The 14976-nt window shown below is 45.1% G+C and overlaps 3 protein-coding genes and 2 non-coding genes across 9 annotated transcripts in view; all 5 read right to left on the bottom strand.

The window, feature by feature from the left end:
• The window catches only part of TRIM66 (tripartite motif containing 66), a 59239-nt gene extending 58530 nt beyond the window's left edge, over window positions 1-709 (bottom strand). For 3 of the 4 annotated variants that reach the window (XM_054200543.1, XM_054200542.1, XM_054200544.1), the window contains exon 1: window positions 290-573. In XM_054200543.1, coding sequence (XP_054056518.1) covers window positions 290-509 — 220 coding nt within the window. In that variant the 5' untranslated portion in view covers window positions 510-573. Of the gene's footprint in view, window positions 1-289; window positions 574-649 lie in introns of those variants that run through there. The other variant, XM_054200545.1, reaches the window with a different exon arrangement.
• A 5673-nt stretch (window positions 710-6382) lies between these two features.
• RPL27A (ribosomal protein L27a) lies at window positions 6383-10017 on the bottom strand. Its single transcript, XM_054200692.1, has 5 exons — window positions 9753-10017; window positions 9360-9423; window positions 8729-8804; window positions 7725-7899; window positions 6383-6564 (listed from the first exon to the last, which is right to left on the bottom strand). The coding sequence occupies exons 1-5, from the start codon at window positions 9753-9755 to the stop codon at window positions 6436-6438; spliced, it is 447 nt and encodes a 148-aa protein (XP_054056667.1). The 5' UTR covers window positions 9756-10017; the 3' UTR covers window positions 6383-6435.
• Window positions 7244-7375, bottom strand: LOC128909691 (small nucleolar RNA SNORA3/SNORA45 family). The gene has a single exon (XR_008466466.1). It is a non-coding gene; the product is annotated as a small nucleolar RNA SNORA3/SNORA45 family (small nucleolar RNA).
• LOC128909707 (small nucleolar RNA SNORA3/SNORA45 family) lies at window positions 8221-8352 on the bottom strand. Its single transcript, XR_008466482.1, has one exon. It is a non-coding gene; the product is annotated as a small nucleolar RNA SNORA3/SNORA45 family (small nucleolar RNA).
• A 2174-nt stretch (window positions 10018-12191) lies between the features above and the next one.
• Window positions 12192-14976, bottom strand: part of DENND2B (DENN domain containing 2B) — a 179214-nt gene continuing 176429 nt past the window's right edge. For both annotated transcript variants that reach the window (XM_054200675.1, XM_054200677.1), the window contains 3 exons: window positions 14131-14370; window positions 13345-13431; window positions 12192-12969 (listed from right to left, as the gene is read on the bottom strand). In XM_054200675.1, coding sequence (XP_054056650.1) covers window positions 12935-12969; window positions 13345-13431; window positions 14131-14370 — 362 coding nt within the window. In that variant the 3' untranslated portion in view covers window positions 12192-12934. The remainder of the gene's footprint in view (window positions 12970-13344; window positions 13432-14130; window positions 14371-14976) is intronic.

Raw genomic sequence — 14976 nt, 5'->3', positions numbered from 1 at the left:
AAGCAAATCGAATAGTCATAATGTCATGCTTAGTAACTGAAACTTAGCCCATTCTGGAAAATGTTAAATGTTGCCTTACTGTGTCATTTCTCCTCAAAACGTTGCTGTTGGATGAAAACACAATGAAGGAGGCTTGCTCCCAATTCTACTGATAGAAATCTTGAGTCTCCTAGTTCATTCTTTTAAAGTAGTGCTGTAAAGGAATAGGCTACAAAAAGTACTTTTCAATCCATCTATTTTTATAATGCTGTAATACAAAGACAACAAGCCAGAGATTCTTAAATATTACCTTCGTAGAGAACTTCATACTCAGTGGGAATACAGCTATATCCTTGAATCAAATCTGGAAGACAGTCCTTACAGAAGGAATGAAGGCAAGGTAGCATTCTGGGGTCTCTCCTCCGCAGGTCCCATTTGCACACTAAACAATTCCTCAGCAGATCCAGGGTCTCCATTTCTGTTGGATGAAGTTTGACATCAAAAACACGAAGAGTCACAAAATGGCTCATGACAACCCCTTCACTTAACAAAACACTTGATCACTCAAGCGCAAACTAGAAGGCAACAGCAGGATGCACGTTCTCAGAAACAATATTTATTTAGTCCTCGGGAAGAAAGAGGAAGTTCCTTGCAGCTGAAAATCACATACCTGCTTCACAAAAAAAGAGTATCTTTGCAGATTGTTGTGCAGGAAAGTGTGGTTTAAGGTTTACAAACCATGATCCCACTATGTCTCTATAGTACTTGCAACTTCTGTAAAAACTGAAGTAATCTGTTCTATTGATCTACTTACAAAGCTGTTACCAGGCTGAATTGTCACACGCTGTACATTTCCTGCTAGACGCACTGAAACTGTGCAATAAAAATGACGATTCTCTGACTGCTTTTAAAATTTCACCTCAGTATTTTATAGTTTTCAGGTAAAGCAAATAATCAAGCACAACTGATCATGTGTCCATCATTTCAGCAACGCATGTTAGAAAGCTGCCTTGACAAACGTACAGCATCTTCTGCCAATCTTCTTTATAGAAATTTAATAAAATGCATTTTGCAGTAATCAAATTTCAACTGTCAGGATGACCACAGATCAAATTACAGACCAAACCTGAACTTCTCATAAGCAGGACAGTGTTCCTCCTGCCAACCCAACCTCCCCAGGGTAAACTGAGAGTTTTGCAGTTCATGCTCCATCCTTGATTCTGAGATTTTGAGAGATGTTGATCAGATACAGCCTGGAAAGGGAAACTTTTCCAAGTGGCATCAGAGGAGGAAAAGCAAAGAGTCTGTTCTCCCCTGGAATCACCATTCCAGTTGACCAAAGCTCCTGGGGCCAGAGACCCATGTAACTGCCCATTGCCCTGGCATGGTGGCCTTGCTACCAGCAGTACATAACTTGCAGCTATGATCTTCAGATCTCCCCAGCACAGAAGAGCAGCAGCTGTAATCTAAGGGCTATGCATTCTCTTGGGGGATTTTGTCTTGGGCAGATTCCAGTGGAAAAGGTTAGTAAGCAGGTCTGTTTGGTTTGGTTTTTGTATACAATGCAAAAAAATTATTAATGTCTCAGAAATTCACAACCAGGAATTTTTTTAAGTGTTGTATCGTAAAGTCATTGCTATTTAGAATATTTTAGAAAAAATGCACCATATGCCAAAGTCTGCACCATATTTTATACCCAAGAACCATTCTGGGAACAAATGAAAACACGTAGATATCCACCAACTTTACTGAATTCACTTAGACAAATTCAAACCTACCACTAAAACTTATGATTTTAATTTCAAAACTAGAGGTTCCTTTAGAAACAAGCTGTGGTAATTATACCTGTGGCTTAACTAATAAACATCATATCAGTGCTTACTACATGAGCTCATTTTTTACAGTGCATCTTCATCAACCGTCTGTCAGAGGCAAACGTCATTAGAGCAGCACAGCTTTTCAGCTCGCTCCATCTCTATTGTTTCTTGCAACAACTGTTGCGAAGACAAACCAGCACCTACAAAAACATGTAATTTCTGCAGTAGGAAGTTGAGGTCTTAGACTACCACATTGTTTAGACAGAGAAACCACAGCCCAGGACCAAAGCATCCATGCACAGAGAATCAGTGCAAACAAAGCCTAATAATGGGAAATGCTGTATCACCATAAAGTCCAAACCTGTGGCTGCATGAGCAGAAGCGGTTTACCATACATTTTAATTTATGCTTTTTGCATAATGTATGAAACTACGTACAAGTTTTTTGGTAGGAGGGGAAAGGGAAAAAAAAAAAAAAAGAAAAAAAAAGCGTTTAAGATTTCCTGCTGAGACAGGTATGCAAATCAGCAGCCAAGCAGCTACATTACCAGTGACTTGGCTACGCTGATGGGAAACACCAAACCAAGCAGCAGCGATGACAAAGAAAATGAACTTAATTGCGTTTGGAGATGCGTGGTGAGGGTAACGAGGCAGGACAGGGAGAAGTGGGGGGGCAGCTGGCAGGCTGAGTCACACCTGGAAGGGGAAGAAGAGCGTTGGGCTTTTGGGGTGTCAGCCCAGATGAGGGCAAAGGGAAGGCACTGTGCTGGGCGGCTGCCCCAGGAGCAAAGCACCAGTCGCGGCCTCGGGAAGGACATGGCCACCCAAACACAAACCGAAGCGAAGCATCCAGGTATCACGGGACTCTGACTTCCAGTAGAGCATTAATACACTTCATACAAGAGCAGTCTGTGATGACACACTCCTGTAACTTTATCATTTCTGTATTTCAGGGATAAACTCTCTATGCAAGACTTTCAATGTCTTGTGTTCCTTTTTCTCAGATTTAATAAAATAATTTTTTGGTAACTTCTTAGTTCCATTAAACATGGATGTTGCTACACGAGGCTCACTACAGCATTTTAAAATGTTGTAACATCAACTTTACCCATTTCGTCTGCAATTGCTTCACTAGTAGTATTGTAAGTTGCCAAGAACTTGGAAAACATCGAATAAAAATATCCCCATCTACCAAAGCACATCTAGAAGTTTAAAAAAAAACCAAAACCAACCAAAATACACCAAATGAACAAACAAAAAAACTCCAACAACCAACCTAATAAAAATTAAGATATTTTACATTTAAGAAGGTAGTTAGTCTTCATTTAGCTTCCTTATTTCTCCTGTTTTTATATAGGAAAATCCTTTATTCGGACACCGTGGACAGCCACCCTGGGGGCTTCCTATCAACCCTCATAGAAGGTTCTTCAGACGCTAAACGCAGTTTGCGGTCACTCAGCCCCCCCCCCACACCTCGGAAATACCCAAGAAGCGGCGGGCGGGCAGCAGAGCCTGCCCGAGCCCCCTCCGGCGCGCAGAGCCCAGACCCCGGCACCCCCCCGCAGCCCCGCTACACCGCCCGCCGCCCTCAGGCAGCGCGGCGCCGCCGGCTGTGAGGGGAGGCCGCGCGCCCAACGGCCACCGCCCCCTCGCGCCCAACGCCGTGAGTGACAGCTGGAGGGGCGGGACTAAGGCCGGGCGCTACGTCAGCGGAAGCGTCCTCTGCGCGGTGCCGCCGTTGCCATGGCGAGCGGCGGGCGGGCCGGCGCCGCTCCCCGCAGTGCTCGGCAGGGCCGGCCGCAGCCAGGGCCGCCAGCCCCGGCACGGAATCTGCCGGCAGCCGCCCCTGCTGGCTGCGGAGCCCGACGGGTGCCCGAGCCGGTTGCGCCAGCCGTACCCGGCGGCTGGGTGGCGTGGCAGGAGCGGCCCCGGCCCTGCCGCTGGGAAAGGGGCTCTTGGGAAACATAACTGCATAAACAGCTCAATCCCAAAAACAAAGTTCGGTTTATTCCTCCAGACGCTTATTTCGGGAGTCGGCACAGGCAGCCGCCAAGGAAGGAGAAGTCCCATTACAGCCGCAGCGTAGGTATGTTATGGACGAGGCTCAGCTATGCAAAAATCCCAACCACCACACAAAATACCCAAGCCCGTCTTTAGTGGAGCGGAGATCAGTTGGTGGAGCTGGCAGGCTTCACACAAAGCACGTTTTGCACTGAAAAGACTACAAAACATGGAAAAATTACCTAAGGCATAAAATACCAAATAATTGAGAGTGGTACCTACTACGTATGTCAGTGAGCTACCGTCACTTGCCTGTTGTCATGTGTGCACAGGGTCAGCGACCACTGACATGAGGGAGTAACAACGTTCCTGGTTTTGCAGCACCACACAACTTACCTGGAAATGATTTAGCTTTGGCAGTGGGTAAATACCATCACATATTAGGAAACAGTTGTCCCAGCAGTCAATGAGATAAAGTTCACATACTCTTTACTCAGTATTTTAGAAACTGTTCATTTAAGTTACAGTTCTTCACAACTAGCAGTACCACTAGCTAAGCTGAACTATTTTAACAAAGCAATGCATGTCAGCTTTACCCTAAAAGCCCTCTAAACTTAATTATTGCCAAACACTACGTTAGGAGCTCATCACCTAAGAGCATATCACACATACTAGAAGGTAATTTGCAACTATTAGGAATAATTCAGGACTTCTAGCAGTGAACACGCAAAAAAAAAAAATAGGTGACAGTATCTATATGCTTTTGGTCTAACACTAACAGCTAGCTCACTAGTTTTGAGTAATTGTTTGATTTTTACCACACGATAAAGATGCTGCTTTGGCATGCAGAGTCAAGCCTTGCATTAGCAACTAAAGTCCTATTTTGATGTTATAACTAAGCAAGGAATATTTTATGTAGTCATGTTAAGCCAAACACATCGGAAATACATATAGTGCAGTTCTAGAGCTGTGCCATTGCTTTATATTAGCTGTAAAGAAGGTTGAAGGTAGCTGGCAGCGTTTCTGTCCCACGCAGGGTAACTTCAGAATTGCGTACCCTACTTGAGGAGGGGATCGATTGCAAAAGTTAATGAACAGTTACTGTATTAGTTTTGTCATTAAGCAACAGTTTCAGTACATTACTGCTGTTACTAACCCTTAAGAGCACACCAAGTTGGAATTGCCATCTATCAGTCCAATAAAAGCTTTTTAAAAGCTTTTATTTAAAGTTTTAAAAGCTTTTAGCCTAACCCTGTCTGTCCACCTAGTCTGCCACAATTACCAAAGGGACACCGTGCTGCTGCTACAATTGTTATGAATTGGTGAAATTCAGAATTACCATGTGCAGAAGCAATTTCGTCCTGTGGTGCAAGAAGTCAGCCTAACTTCACAAAAGATTGCAAAAAAGTAGTGTTGTACTATCCATGAATCACAGAATTGTCTAGGTTGGGACCTTTCAGGTCATCGAATCCAACCATCAACCTAACTCTGACAAAAACCATCACTAACCCATGTCGCTAAGCACCATGTCCACCCATCTTTTAAATACCTTATCCTATAGATGACTATGAGCCTCACGTTCTGAGGAATACAGGATGCAAACACTTCAGCTGGTACCCAGTACTACACCAGCCGTTTCTAAAAAGCACATGGATTAAAATGGTCTGCATTCTGTACGTCGACTGACCAGAAGCTAGGCAGCCGTCATCCATTTAGCAGCAGTTGAAGCACTGGAGGGACAAACGCAAATGTTGTAGTTTAGAAAGGCCTTTCATTAACACCACTATGAAACAGCAAAGAATTCAACCATATTGTTGAACTAAAGTCAAAATACATCTTATTTTATGCATAATGCTGATAGAGAAACGTTGAGGCACAGTTGCCGTTAGCTGCAAAGAGGCACCCTGCACAGCATCGTTCTGCTCAGAAGCTGGTGTCACTTGTGAGAAAGCCGCGTACCAGGCAGACCTTCAGTGCCTGCAGAAACCATTTCAGCTCTTCCCTACTGTCCCACACTATTCCCAGGGACTTCCCCTTCATTCCCTCCAATACCCCGCCTTAGTGGCAGTGGGTCTAGAACTGTTTTGCTATACCAAAAAGCAGCCTGTCGATCACAAAGCTTACTGACAGCAATTTCCCACACTAAGACTCTTTCACACAGCAATTTTTGGTATACTACTACCACTTTGTGTTGGTCTATTGCAGTTCTTTGTCCACGCTCTTGCTGGTCATCCCCCAAGGCTAAGGCAGTCTCCCCACAGATTTCAGCTAGATGCCATTTTAGTGTACAAAAACCCCCATCGATTGAACATGAAATCACATTTTCACAGACAGCTGTAAAGAGGATCACTAATTGAAAGAGCTGCACAAATACAGGAAGAACCCCTCTATTTTGCTACCTCGTAAAGACCAAACAATGAGGTATCTACCTGCCAAATGCTGGACACTGTAGCCAGGCAATTTCAAGACAGAAAGAAGCAGTCAAACCACTAATCAAAAACTGCCAGAAATAACTAAGCAAACAAGACTTCAGTGCAAACAGTGTCTGGACAAGTCAGGCAAAAAAATACCATAAACTTCCATAAATAGGACATTTTACACATTGTCTTTATTCAAAAAATTTGAATAAACAAAGGCTTTTATGCCACAAGCACACAGGCACCTCCAACTTCTTTGATCTTCTCCTCTGCTCTTCTACTGAAGAACTTTGCTTTCACAATTACAGGCTGCTTGGGCAGCTTCCCCTTGCCCAAGACTTTGTAGTAGCCCTAGAAAGATTTAAAAAAAAACATTAAGTGTTTGTTGTAATTAGCTTTGCAGGATCCTACATTCAGACCTGTCTCTTCACATGCACCAGTTAAAACAAAAAACATGATCACCGTGACTTCATTCACTGCCTGTTTCCAATATAAATTTAGTATAAATGAAAGAAAAATACCCTGCATGACCTTGTGGAGCTGCATTTTTTCCAGAGAAAAAGTGGAAACTGTAAACTGAACTTTTCCTATAATTTAGAAGCAGGATTTTTTTTCCCCGTACTCCATATACAGAAATCACTGTGAAATCTAGTAAAGTCAACAACCTTCTCCCACTTTTCCGAAGGAGAGAGAGCAGTTGGCTGCACTTCCAAGACTGTCTACTACCCAGTGACTTATGGTCAGCGCTCTTCACCTGCAGGACATCCTGGTGCTTCTCAACAGAGCAGAGGACTTTTCAGCACATCTTAAGTGTACAACTGAAACTTTTGCACACTTTCGCAGCTGTAGCTGTTCTCTACCATGGAATCCTCTCATTTCATTCATGTCCCTTACATTAAAAGAACAGTCATGGCACCAGGTCCACTAATACCACAGCCATTAAATCATTGCTTGTTACAAGAAGTGGCATAATTGGCCAACGCAGGAATCATAATTTGGAACACAGAACATACCCCCATGGCAGACAAGTTAGTGTTGCTGATTCGGTGGCTGGCTGAGACATGAGATATCGCAGCCAGTGAATATGGATCAGACATTTATGTCCGAGAACTATAGCACACCAAGACAACCCAACATGTTAAGATGTGACTCTAGTCTCGATATTAGAGAAGTGACTTTATATAAATGAGAACAGTTCAACTGTGTTTCTATACGTGCTTTCAGTAGTGTCTTGAACAAGTGATCTTTCATCACCTTCCAAAATAAGGGAAGTCCCTGTCCACAATCACACACAAGTATGGGAAAACGTTCTTACCGGAAAAAAACAAACAGCCTAAGTAACTGTGTAACTACTTATATGCCAAGATAAGTTGGCATATCTGTGAGAAGTTCACAAATATTCAAGCCCTGTAGCTTATCTGCAGTTCACCAGTTTCCTACTGGGATACACAAAGCTAAGCTGCCCATGAAATGACCACGAATTACAAGTTTGAATATGAGCAGAAACTTACTGAGCGCACAACATCAATGACTGGGGCCAGTCCAGCCTCGTTTTTTGCATAATTGAGCCTTGTCTGTTCACTGACAAGCGTCCATAATTTATCCAAATTGACAGTAGGACAGAATTTTTGGTTTCTCTTCAAGTGATAGTGTCTCATGCCTACTTTTCCAAAGTAACCAGGGTGACTGTGGAAGAAACACATTCCTCGTTAGATCACATTTTTAATGATCCTAAACAGGTAGGGCTACAAATCAATGCTGGAACAAGCATATGACTTGATCAAAGTAATCAAATTTCACATTATACCTTTACTTTTATTAATACACATAGTATTTCACTGTAGTAATCATTAGTATCCAAATCACAGGAAGTGAAAATTATTCTCTGGAAGTGTTTGTTCTCCCTTGAACTCACAACACAATCCCCCTCATGAGTGAGGCCGGCCCAGCCCTGTATTTCTGAGGCAACCCCAACTCGTGAACCCAGGGAGGGCTGCACTGCCTGAGGACTGTCACTAACCTGGTGACTGACTGAGTCAAGAACGGTCACAGCCAGTGAATATAGATTAGTGGTTACTGTCCGAGTACTCTAGCACACCAGGACAACAGGCAGTGTCCAGATGTGACTCTAGTCTCGGCAATAAGGTCAAGACAACATGCCTTACCTTTACAATATGCAGCTAAACAGGATGCAGTTTGGATTTAACTTAAACTTTTGAATTTACATAACATTTTGTGTGTGCACTGTTTAGGAAGGATCACATTGAAACAGGCAAGTTTGGTCAAGTTTACTGAATGCTGTATTGAACTCTTTAAGAGACGCACGGTTTAAGAGCGGTCTTTGATTTTAGGGTAAATGGGGACACGAGTTGACTGTAGCTATAATGCCACACTTCATGTTAGAGGCAAAAATACATAGAATTGTAGGAAATTTTGTTTATTCGCATATAAAAGTTAGTTGTTTCTACTGCAGGAACATACATTTTGCTAGCATATATTTAAAATCTTAGCTTACTATTTATCAAAGTTGATCCTGTGATGGTGCAAACCACCAGCATTACCACGCCCTCCAGGATGCTTCCTGTGTTTGCCTAAAAGGAAAAATTTAAGTTTATTACACTAAGAATATGACACATATCACTTGACCTCAGAGGTATGTTCGGTATCAACTTAAGCTGATTATTCTGATTCTATCCCCCCTTCTGCATTCATCTCAATTCAGTGAGATGAGCCAACTAAAAATAACCCTACAGGAGTAAAAAAAATAACCACTGCATGCCTCTGGTTAGCTTACAGGAGTACAAGAAGACACCACTGCTAGCACAAATGGGGTGACAAAGAGTTACAACGGACACAGCACTGCCCCATAAGCTTAACTCATCACACAACCAGAACTTATCACCTCAGTGCTACTGAGGTTACAAATCCAGTAAAATCTAGAAAAATACGCAAGACTTCGGCTCAGCCCATCACTGCGGCCTCTGCCCCCACAGGGCGAGCATCGCCCACGCACAGGGACCCCGCACCCATAGCGGTATCTTTCTGCGACCCGAGAAGACCACCAAGACCCCTCAGCTCCGGGGAGCTGCCGCCGGGCACGCACGGACCGAGAGGCCTCAGCCCCCAGCGGCCGCCCCTCCACTCACCAACGCGGCCGTGGCCGTGGCTAACGTGTCCTCTCAGCTTCCGGGTCTTCCTTAGTCTGGAAGGCTGCGGGAGAACGGGAGAGCAGCTGTGAGCAGACCGGGCAGCCACAGGCAGGACCACCACCCGCCCTCCCCCGGCGCCGCCGCCGCTCGGGGGCCGCGCTCCCCTCTCCGGCCGCGCAGCCGGGCGCCATGGTGGACCGGGCCCGCCGAGGGCAGGCCCGAGCGGCCCCACCGCACCCTGAGCGGGCCGCGGGCTCGGAGGAGCGACTCCCCCTCCACCCCACCACTGCTCCCCAGCTCCGTCCCGCCGCGGGAGCGAGGGGCAGCGGCCGCGGGGCCCCTCAAGCCCAGCCCGTCCCGTCCCGGCGCAGCCCCGGCGGCGGCACCCACCATGTTGTCGGCGTGCGCGAGGGAAGAGAAAGAGCGCAGCGCTCGCGAGAGCGGGGGAAGGCACGGCGCGGGCGGGGCCGGGGTCTCGCGAGGCTTCGCGGAGGAACCCTGAGGAGGGCTGAGTCTCGCGAGATGGGGCGTCTCGCGAGACGCGGACGTTTCCCGGCGGGGTGGCGGGAGCGGCGGTGCGGGTCGGGTCGGGTCGGCAGCGGGGAAGTTGCTGGCCTTAAAGGCCAGCAGAGCCGCGCCGGGCGGATAGGCGTTGGTAGCCGGTCAGGGCGAGATAAACTGTGCTTCTCCCTCAGGGGGCACGCCGGTCTGGGCTGCCTCCACCGTACCAGCGCCCCGCCGGGTCCTCCCGCGGCCTGGGCCGGGCCGGGCCGCCCTGGCCGCGGAAGGGGAGCAGCCCTGGACCGCCGCCCTCAGCAGCGGTGTGAATTTAGCAGGCAGACAGCGTTAGGTGCTGCGCCCTCTTAACTACTGACAAAACTTGATTTCTCTTCCTTCCGTGATCTGTAGCAGAAGTAGGATTTTGAGCAGAATTTAAAAAACGGCAACCTTGGTCACTTTATTAAATACCGATAACTAGGGGAAAATAAATACCATGTACTTAAACACAACTATCTGCCACAGTAGAACAATTCCTGGAGAATGTTATTGTTTCTCGAGCTTGTCTTTTGTGTATTTTGTACCATAAGACATTAAATAAATCTTCACCAATTTAAAGCGTGGGTCTTGGTACTGGATTTGTTCTTCAGGATTTCCTTCTCAGTTAAGTGGTTCACTAGTAATGTTCCATGCTCAGGAACACTGTTAGTTTTAACAACTAAGAAAAACTGCTTAGTTTTAACAACTAGGAAAAACTGGTTAGTTTTAACAATGAATATAAAAGGCAAATAATACTCTCCCTGTTTTTCATTCATCTGATGCTTTGAAACACAGATGTCTAGAAATAGGACTGGTTTATACAGCTGTAGTTAAAGAGTATCAAGACCGCTACAATTTTTTTTGAAATGGGATCTCACCTTGCCCCCCACTCTCCTCTGTTTCACATTACAAACACTGGAATGGCCTGTTGATGGGTAATACAATGTTTGAAAGTTTTCTACTTAGATTTTTACAGTGCAGATGGAGGAAAACAGCTTTAGTGTGGGAGATGTTTTTTCCAGCGCCTCATTCTTGTACATCAGCATTCCGTGCCTTTTTCTTGCCTTTGTTGCATCTTTTCTCTGCAGCACTTCCTTCAGCCGATGATGGTGATGTTTTATCCACCGTTTTCTTAAGAGGAATATATATTTCCCCATATATTTACCAGCAGCTCTTGTTAATAAAATAGCCAGAATCCACCTGTACAAGTGAAGTTACTCCTTCCGCTCTGAAGAATATCTAGAAGTCATTCTGGAACTTAACAGCATATTATAGAGGAAAACTAATGGACATGAACATTTGTGAGTACATTTCCATTGAATCAAAAGCACTTGATACTTTACAGACATTTCACATACACTTAACAAGCTTTTGTATATACACGAGTGTGAGGGAGGTAAGCAAGAAAGGAAACGACTTCACCTTTTTAATGAATAATCCCTCGATTTTGCTCTATGAGGCTGTCAGCAAACCAGAACCACTGTCAGGTTAGGAATTGCGCAAGCCTCAAAGCCGATCTAACTAAAGAAATCACGCTGCAAATGAAGAAAAATACAGTGTTTGATTTTTTTTTAAAAGGAAGAAGCTTTAGCTATTTTCATTAGCTGTCAGAATTGCAAATATAATCAAGTATTTTATATTTTCTTCTTCAGACTAAGGGAAAGCTTACAGAATCTCAACAGGAGCCATGTTTCCAGATCAGAGATGAATGTGGTACTTGAGTAACGTTCACAGCCGTGCAGCAAGCCATGGCAAGCTAACCATTCCTGTCCCGCTGAAGAGCCCTCGCTGAAATGGCAACACCAGCTGGACAGGCTGCAGCTAATGCAAAAGAAAAGCAGACTCTGGTGCCGCAGGTGATCAGCTCATCAGAGATTTAGGCAAAGGCTCTGCCTGCTACAAGCTGCTCGTGTTCTGCTCTGATCATCTAACTAAGGTAGCACAAAACCAACCTGAAAATACCACAGTTCAGGAGCAGTATGTATGATATTCACAATGACAAAAAGTAATTTGTTGCTAACCCATGCAAAGGAAAAAAAAATGTTTTAGGAGGTGCTTCTGTTAGGATAAAATTAGCAGAACAGGGATATAAAATGTCTCATCTCAGCCCTAGTGAAAAACATTGAAGAAAAATAAAACTATGAAATAGCAAACCTACTAAAAGACAGGTTTGTAATAACCATTTTGTATTTTAATTACAAATTCATTAAAAATCACAGGAAATTTACTCTGGTTTTGTACCTACTCAACATCAGGAACTGTAGAGGTATGCAATGAATATAAACAAACAGGTATATTTACAGAGTTTATTAGAAACCATACATACATACATGAGGAAAGGATGTACTGTACCTACTTGTTGCAGCTTGCATGTCAAAGAACTGAGGTCTCCTCAGGTTTAGCAGTCTTAGTGCAGAATGGATTACAAGTAGTTTACTGACCAGAATTCAAACCAAGTGGAAGTTCTGTATTGTGAACCAAGTACCTTGTTATCAAGTTGCTTTGTTATTTCTTTCTTTTAAAATTAATTAGAAGGAAAACAAAAACAAAAAATACCAACTCCGCCACATGAAAGCAGCCCCTGTGCGTACAACCTCTCCCACGTACCCGAGCCCATTCATCCCCGCAGTATCCAGGCATCAGTGTAGCTCTCACAAACATCCCATGAAGTCAGTGGTTCTGCTGAGACAGTCAGCTGCACATAATCAGCTAGTCATTTTTGCACCAAGCATAACTCAATTCATACTAAAGAAAAAAAAAAGCACCTGTTATTCTCAGGAATATACAAATATTTACCACAGTTTTCCTTGCTCATTACAAAATCAGTTACAAAAGCTTACAGCACATTATGTACAAATTCTACCCAAATACAGAATGGAGCCATCATCTGGCACAATGTCTAACAGCATCGGTTGTCACTTAAAGCTGCAGTCAGCTTGCTCTGCTGTCCTCCTGCATCAAACTCCGAAACGCTGCAGGTGTCTCACGCGCAGCATCATAAATAGTCTTTGGGTTGGTATTTCAGCAGAAAGGAGTCAGTTCTTCTTGTGAAGGAACTTCATTTTGTTTCCTAAAGAAAGCACACTGTCAGTCTGTAGCACATACTGAAAAGCCAAGGGCAATCAAAAGTCTTTTACTTAATACCGGCAGGGAGAGCCAACTAACAGAACCCTGAGTGGTCAGGCGCCTTCCTCCACTCCTCCTCGATTATGGTTTGGTTACGCTGCCCCCAAGTGAAGATGAAAGTGTTAACAAGGGTCATAATTAAATCTAGTTTTGTCAGCTTTTAGTATGTTTTCATTGTTTTCCTTTTGATATCTCCTATCACACTGAACCTGCTCGACTATCTGATTTCACCTCAGGTAAGGCTTTTTTAAATTAAATTAAAAAAAAGAAAAAACCCATGAAAATTCATTTCAGAAATACTTCTAAAGATTTTCCTCACCAAGGCCTCGTAGAAACTTGTTTACTCCACTTTGTTCTGTGTCTGGAAGCTCTTCCAAATACTGTTCAACCCTCTGCTCGAAGAGACCTGTGGGAGAGGGGAGAAAATGGGGTGAGCTGTGTGCGGCTGAATCCGCTCCCCCCAGCCCCCTTCTGCACTCTCAACCTCGTACTTTTACAGCCCTTTGCCTCTGTAGTATTTCAGGACATTGCCGCCAGCTAGGGGCTACTCAGTTTCACGCGGCATCAGGACGTGTACCGGCAGCCCCGGACGTGACGCGAAGGGTGACGGATGCGGGGATGGAACAGCCGCGCTCCCCACCGCCGAGCAGGACCACCGTCAGCGCGGCTCCGATCAGCAAGGCCAGAAGCGGCCCCGGGCAGGGGCTGGCTCTGGGGGTGGCCGCCAGCAACCTACGTTCAACGTGCCCCTCTGGTTAGCCGGGCTTTATCTTACCAGTGCTTCCCGTTTCCTCCCCTGCTAGCACTGGCAGGCAGCCCCTGGGGCGGCTCCCCATCTGGGATGGGCTGCGCCCCCCGCAGGATCATTCCCAGTCTCGCCTTTGAGTGATTTAAGGCGCTTACATATGAATATTCTCCTGGTTAAAGCCGTTGTGTTATCACCACCATAGCTACAATGCAGGCCCACAAGAAGCGGACAGCGTGTTTCGGGAGGTTTGCCAGCCATGGAGAGCGTGCCCAGCCCTGACAGCAGGCAGAGGCCCCGACCACGGGACATGTGCGAAACACAGCTAACACGCGCTGCAGGGGCGAAAACCACCCTTACCTTTTGCCCTGCATTTTCTCAGCTCTCTGTCCTGGATGAAGCCAGCAAACATTTGGGATTCCATGAAAACTTCCAAGAAGCGGCGGATACTCTTGGAGGCCACAGATTTACGGAAAGCCTCCCTTTGGAAGGCACGCTCTCCTTTTTCATTCTGGGTTAGGAACAGGGAGTAATGGCCAACTGTCTCCACAAAGAATCGGATAAAAACCTCAGACACTAATCCGTTCAGGGTGTTACATTCTGCAAAATAAGGCGGCAATAGGACACCAAAATCAGCTGCTACCAGAGCTCTCAGCATTGTCAGCCACACGGGGCCAGGCACTGTCACCTGGCGGATTACTGATGCCATGCTAATAACTGAAAGGAGTTGTACCAGCTCCTTGCAGACCTGGCCAGACGTCAGATGGGGTAACAGCTTTATCATCAAGAGTGCCAGTCTACATAACTGGTGTTTCATAACCAAGAGTCAATACAAATCCTCGGGAAACAGCTCAGAAAATTAAAAGTTTTGTGGGTGTGTCATCAAAATTACACCTCATATTTTAATCCTTGAGTAAGTTTTCTTGAGAAGGTTCTGAGTGGCTCAGAATTAAAGTGTTTGCTCTGGGGATAATAAGCCTTTACCAAGAACTGCTCAAGAAGGGTATGTTGTAGAATCTGGGTTTTCATAATTTCTGAGATGTTAAAATAGTTTTACATATGTAACACAGATGAGTAGAAATAAATTTCAAAAACTGAATAGGGGCCTGTTTCATACCTTTTAACCACAGGCATTTAAATTCGCCCTGGGCTGTTTTTATAATTGCTGGAGAGAAATATGAACCTTCAGAGGCAACTCAGCCCTTC

This window comes from Rissa tridactyla, chromosome 4 (assembly GCF_028500815.1).
Source record: "Rissa tridactyla isolate bRisTri1 chromosome 4, bRisTri1.patW.cur.20221130, whole genome shotgun sequence".
NCBI lineage: Eukaryota > Metazoa > Chordata > Aves > Charadriiformes > Laridae > Rissa > Rissa tridactyla.
This window is presented reverse-complemented; position numbering and strand designations above follow the sequence as displayed.

What these genes read in the sequence shown, in the direction of transcription:
- RPL27A (XM_054200692.1), bottom strand. An exon ending in CCACGGCCACGGCCGCGTTG is followed by an intron (nt 8,805 to 9,359) that starts GTGAGTGGAGGG and finishes TTTTCCTTTTAG; the next exon opens with GCAAACACAGGAAGCATCCT. An exon ending in TCATTGATGTTGTGCGCTCA is followed by an intron (nt 6,565 to 7,724) that starts GTAAGTTTCTGC and finishes AAATCTTTCTAG; the next exon opens with GGCTACTACAAAGTCTTGGG.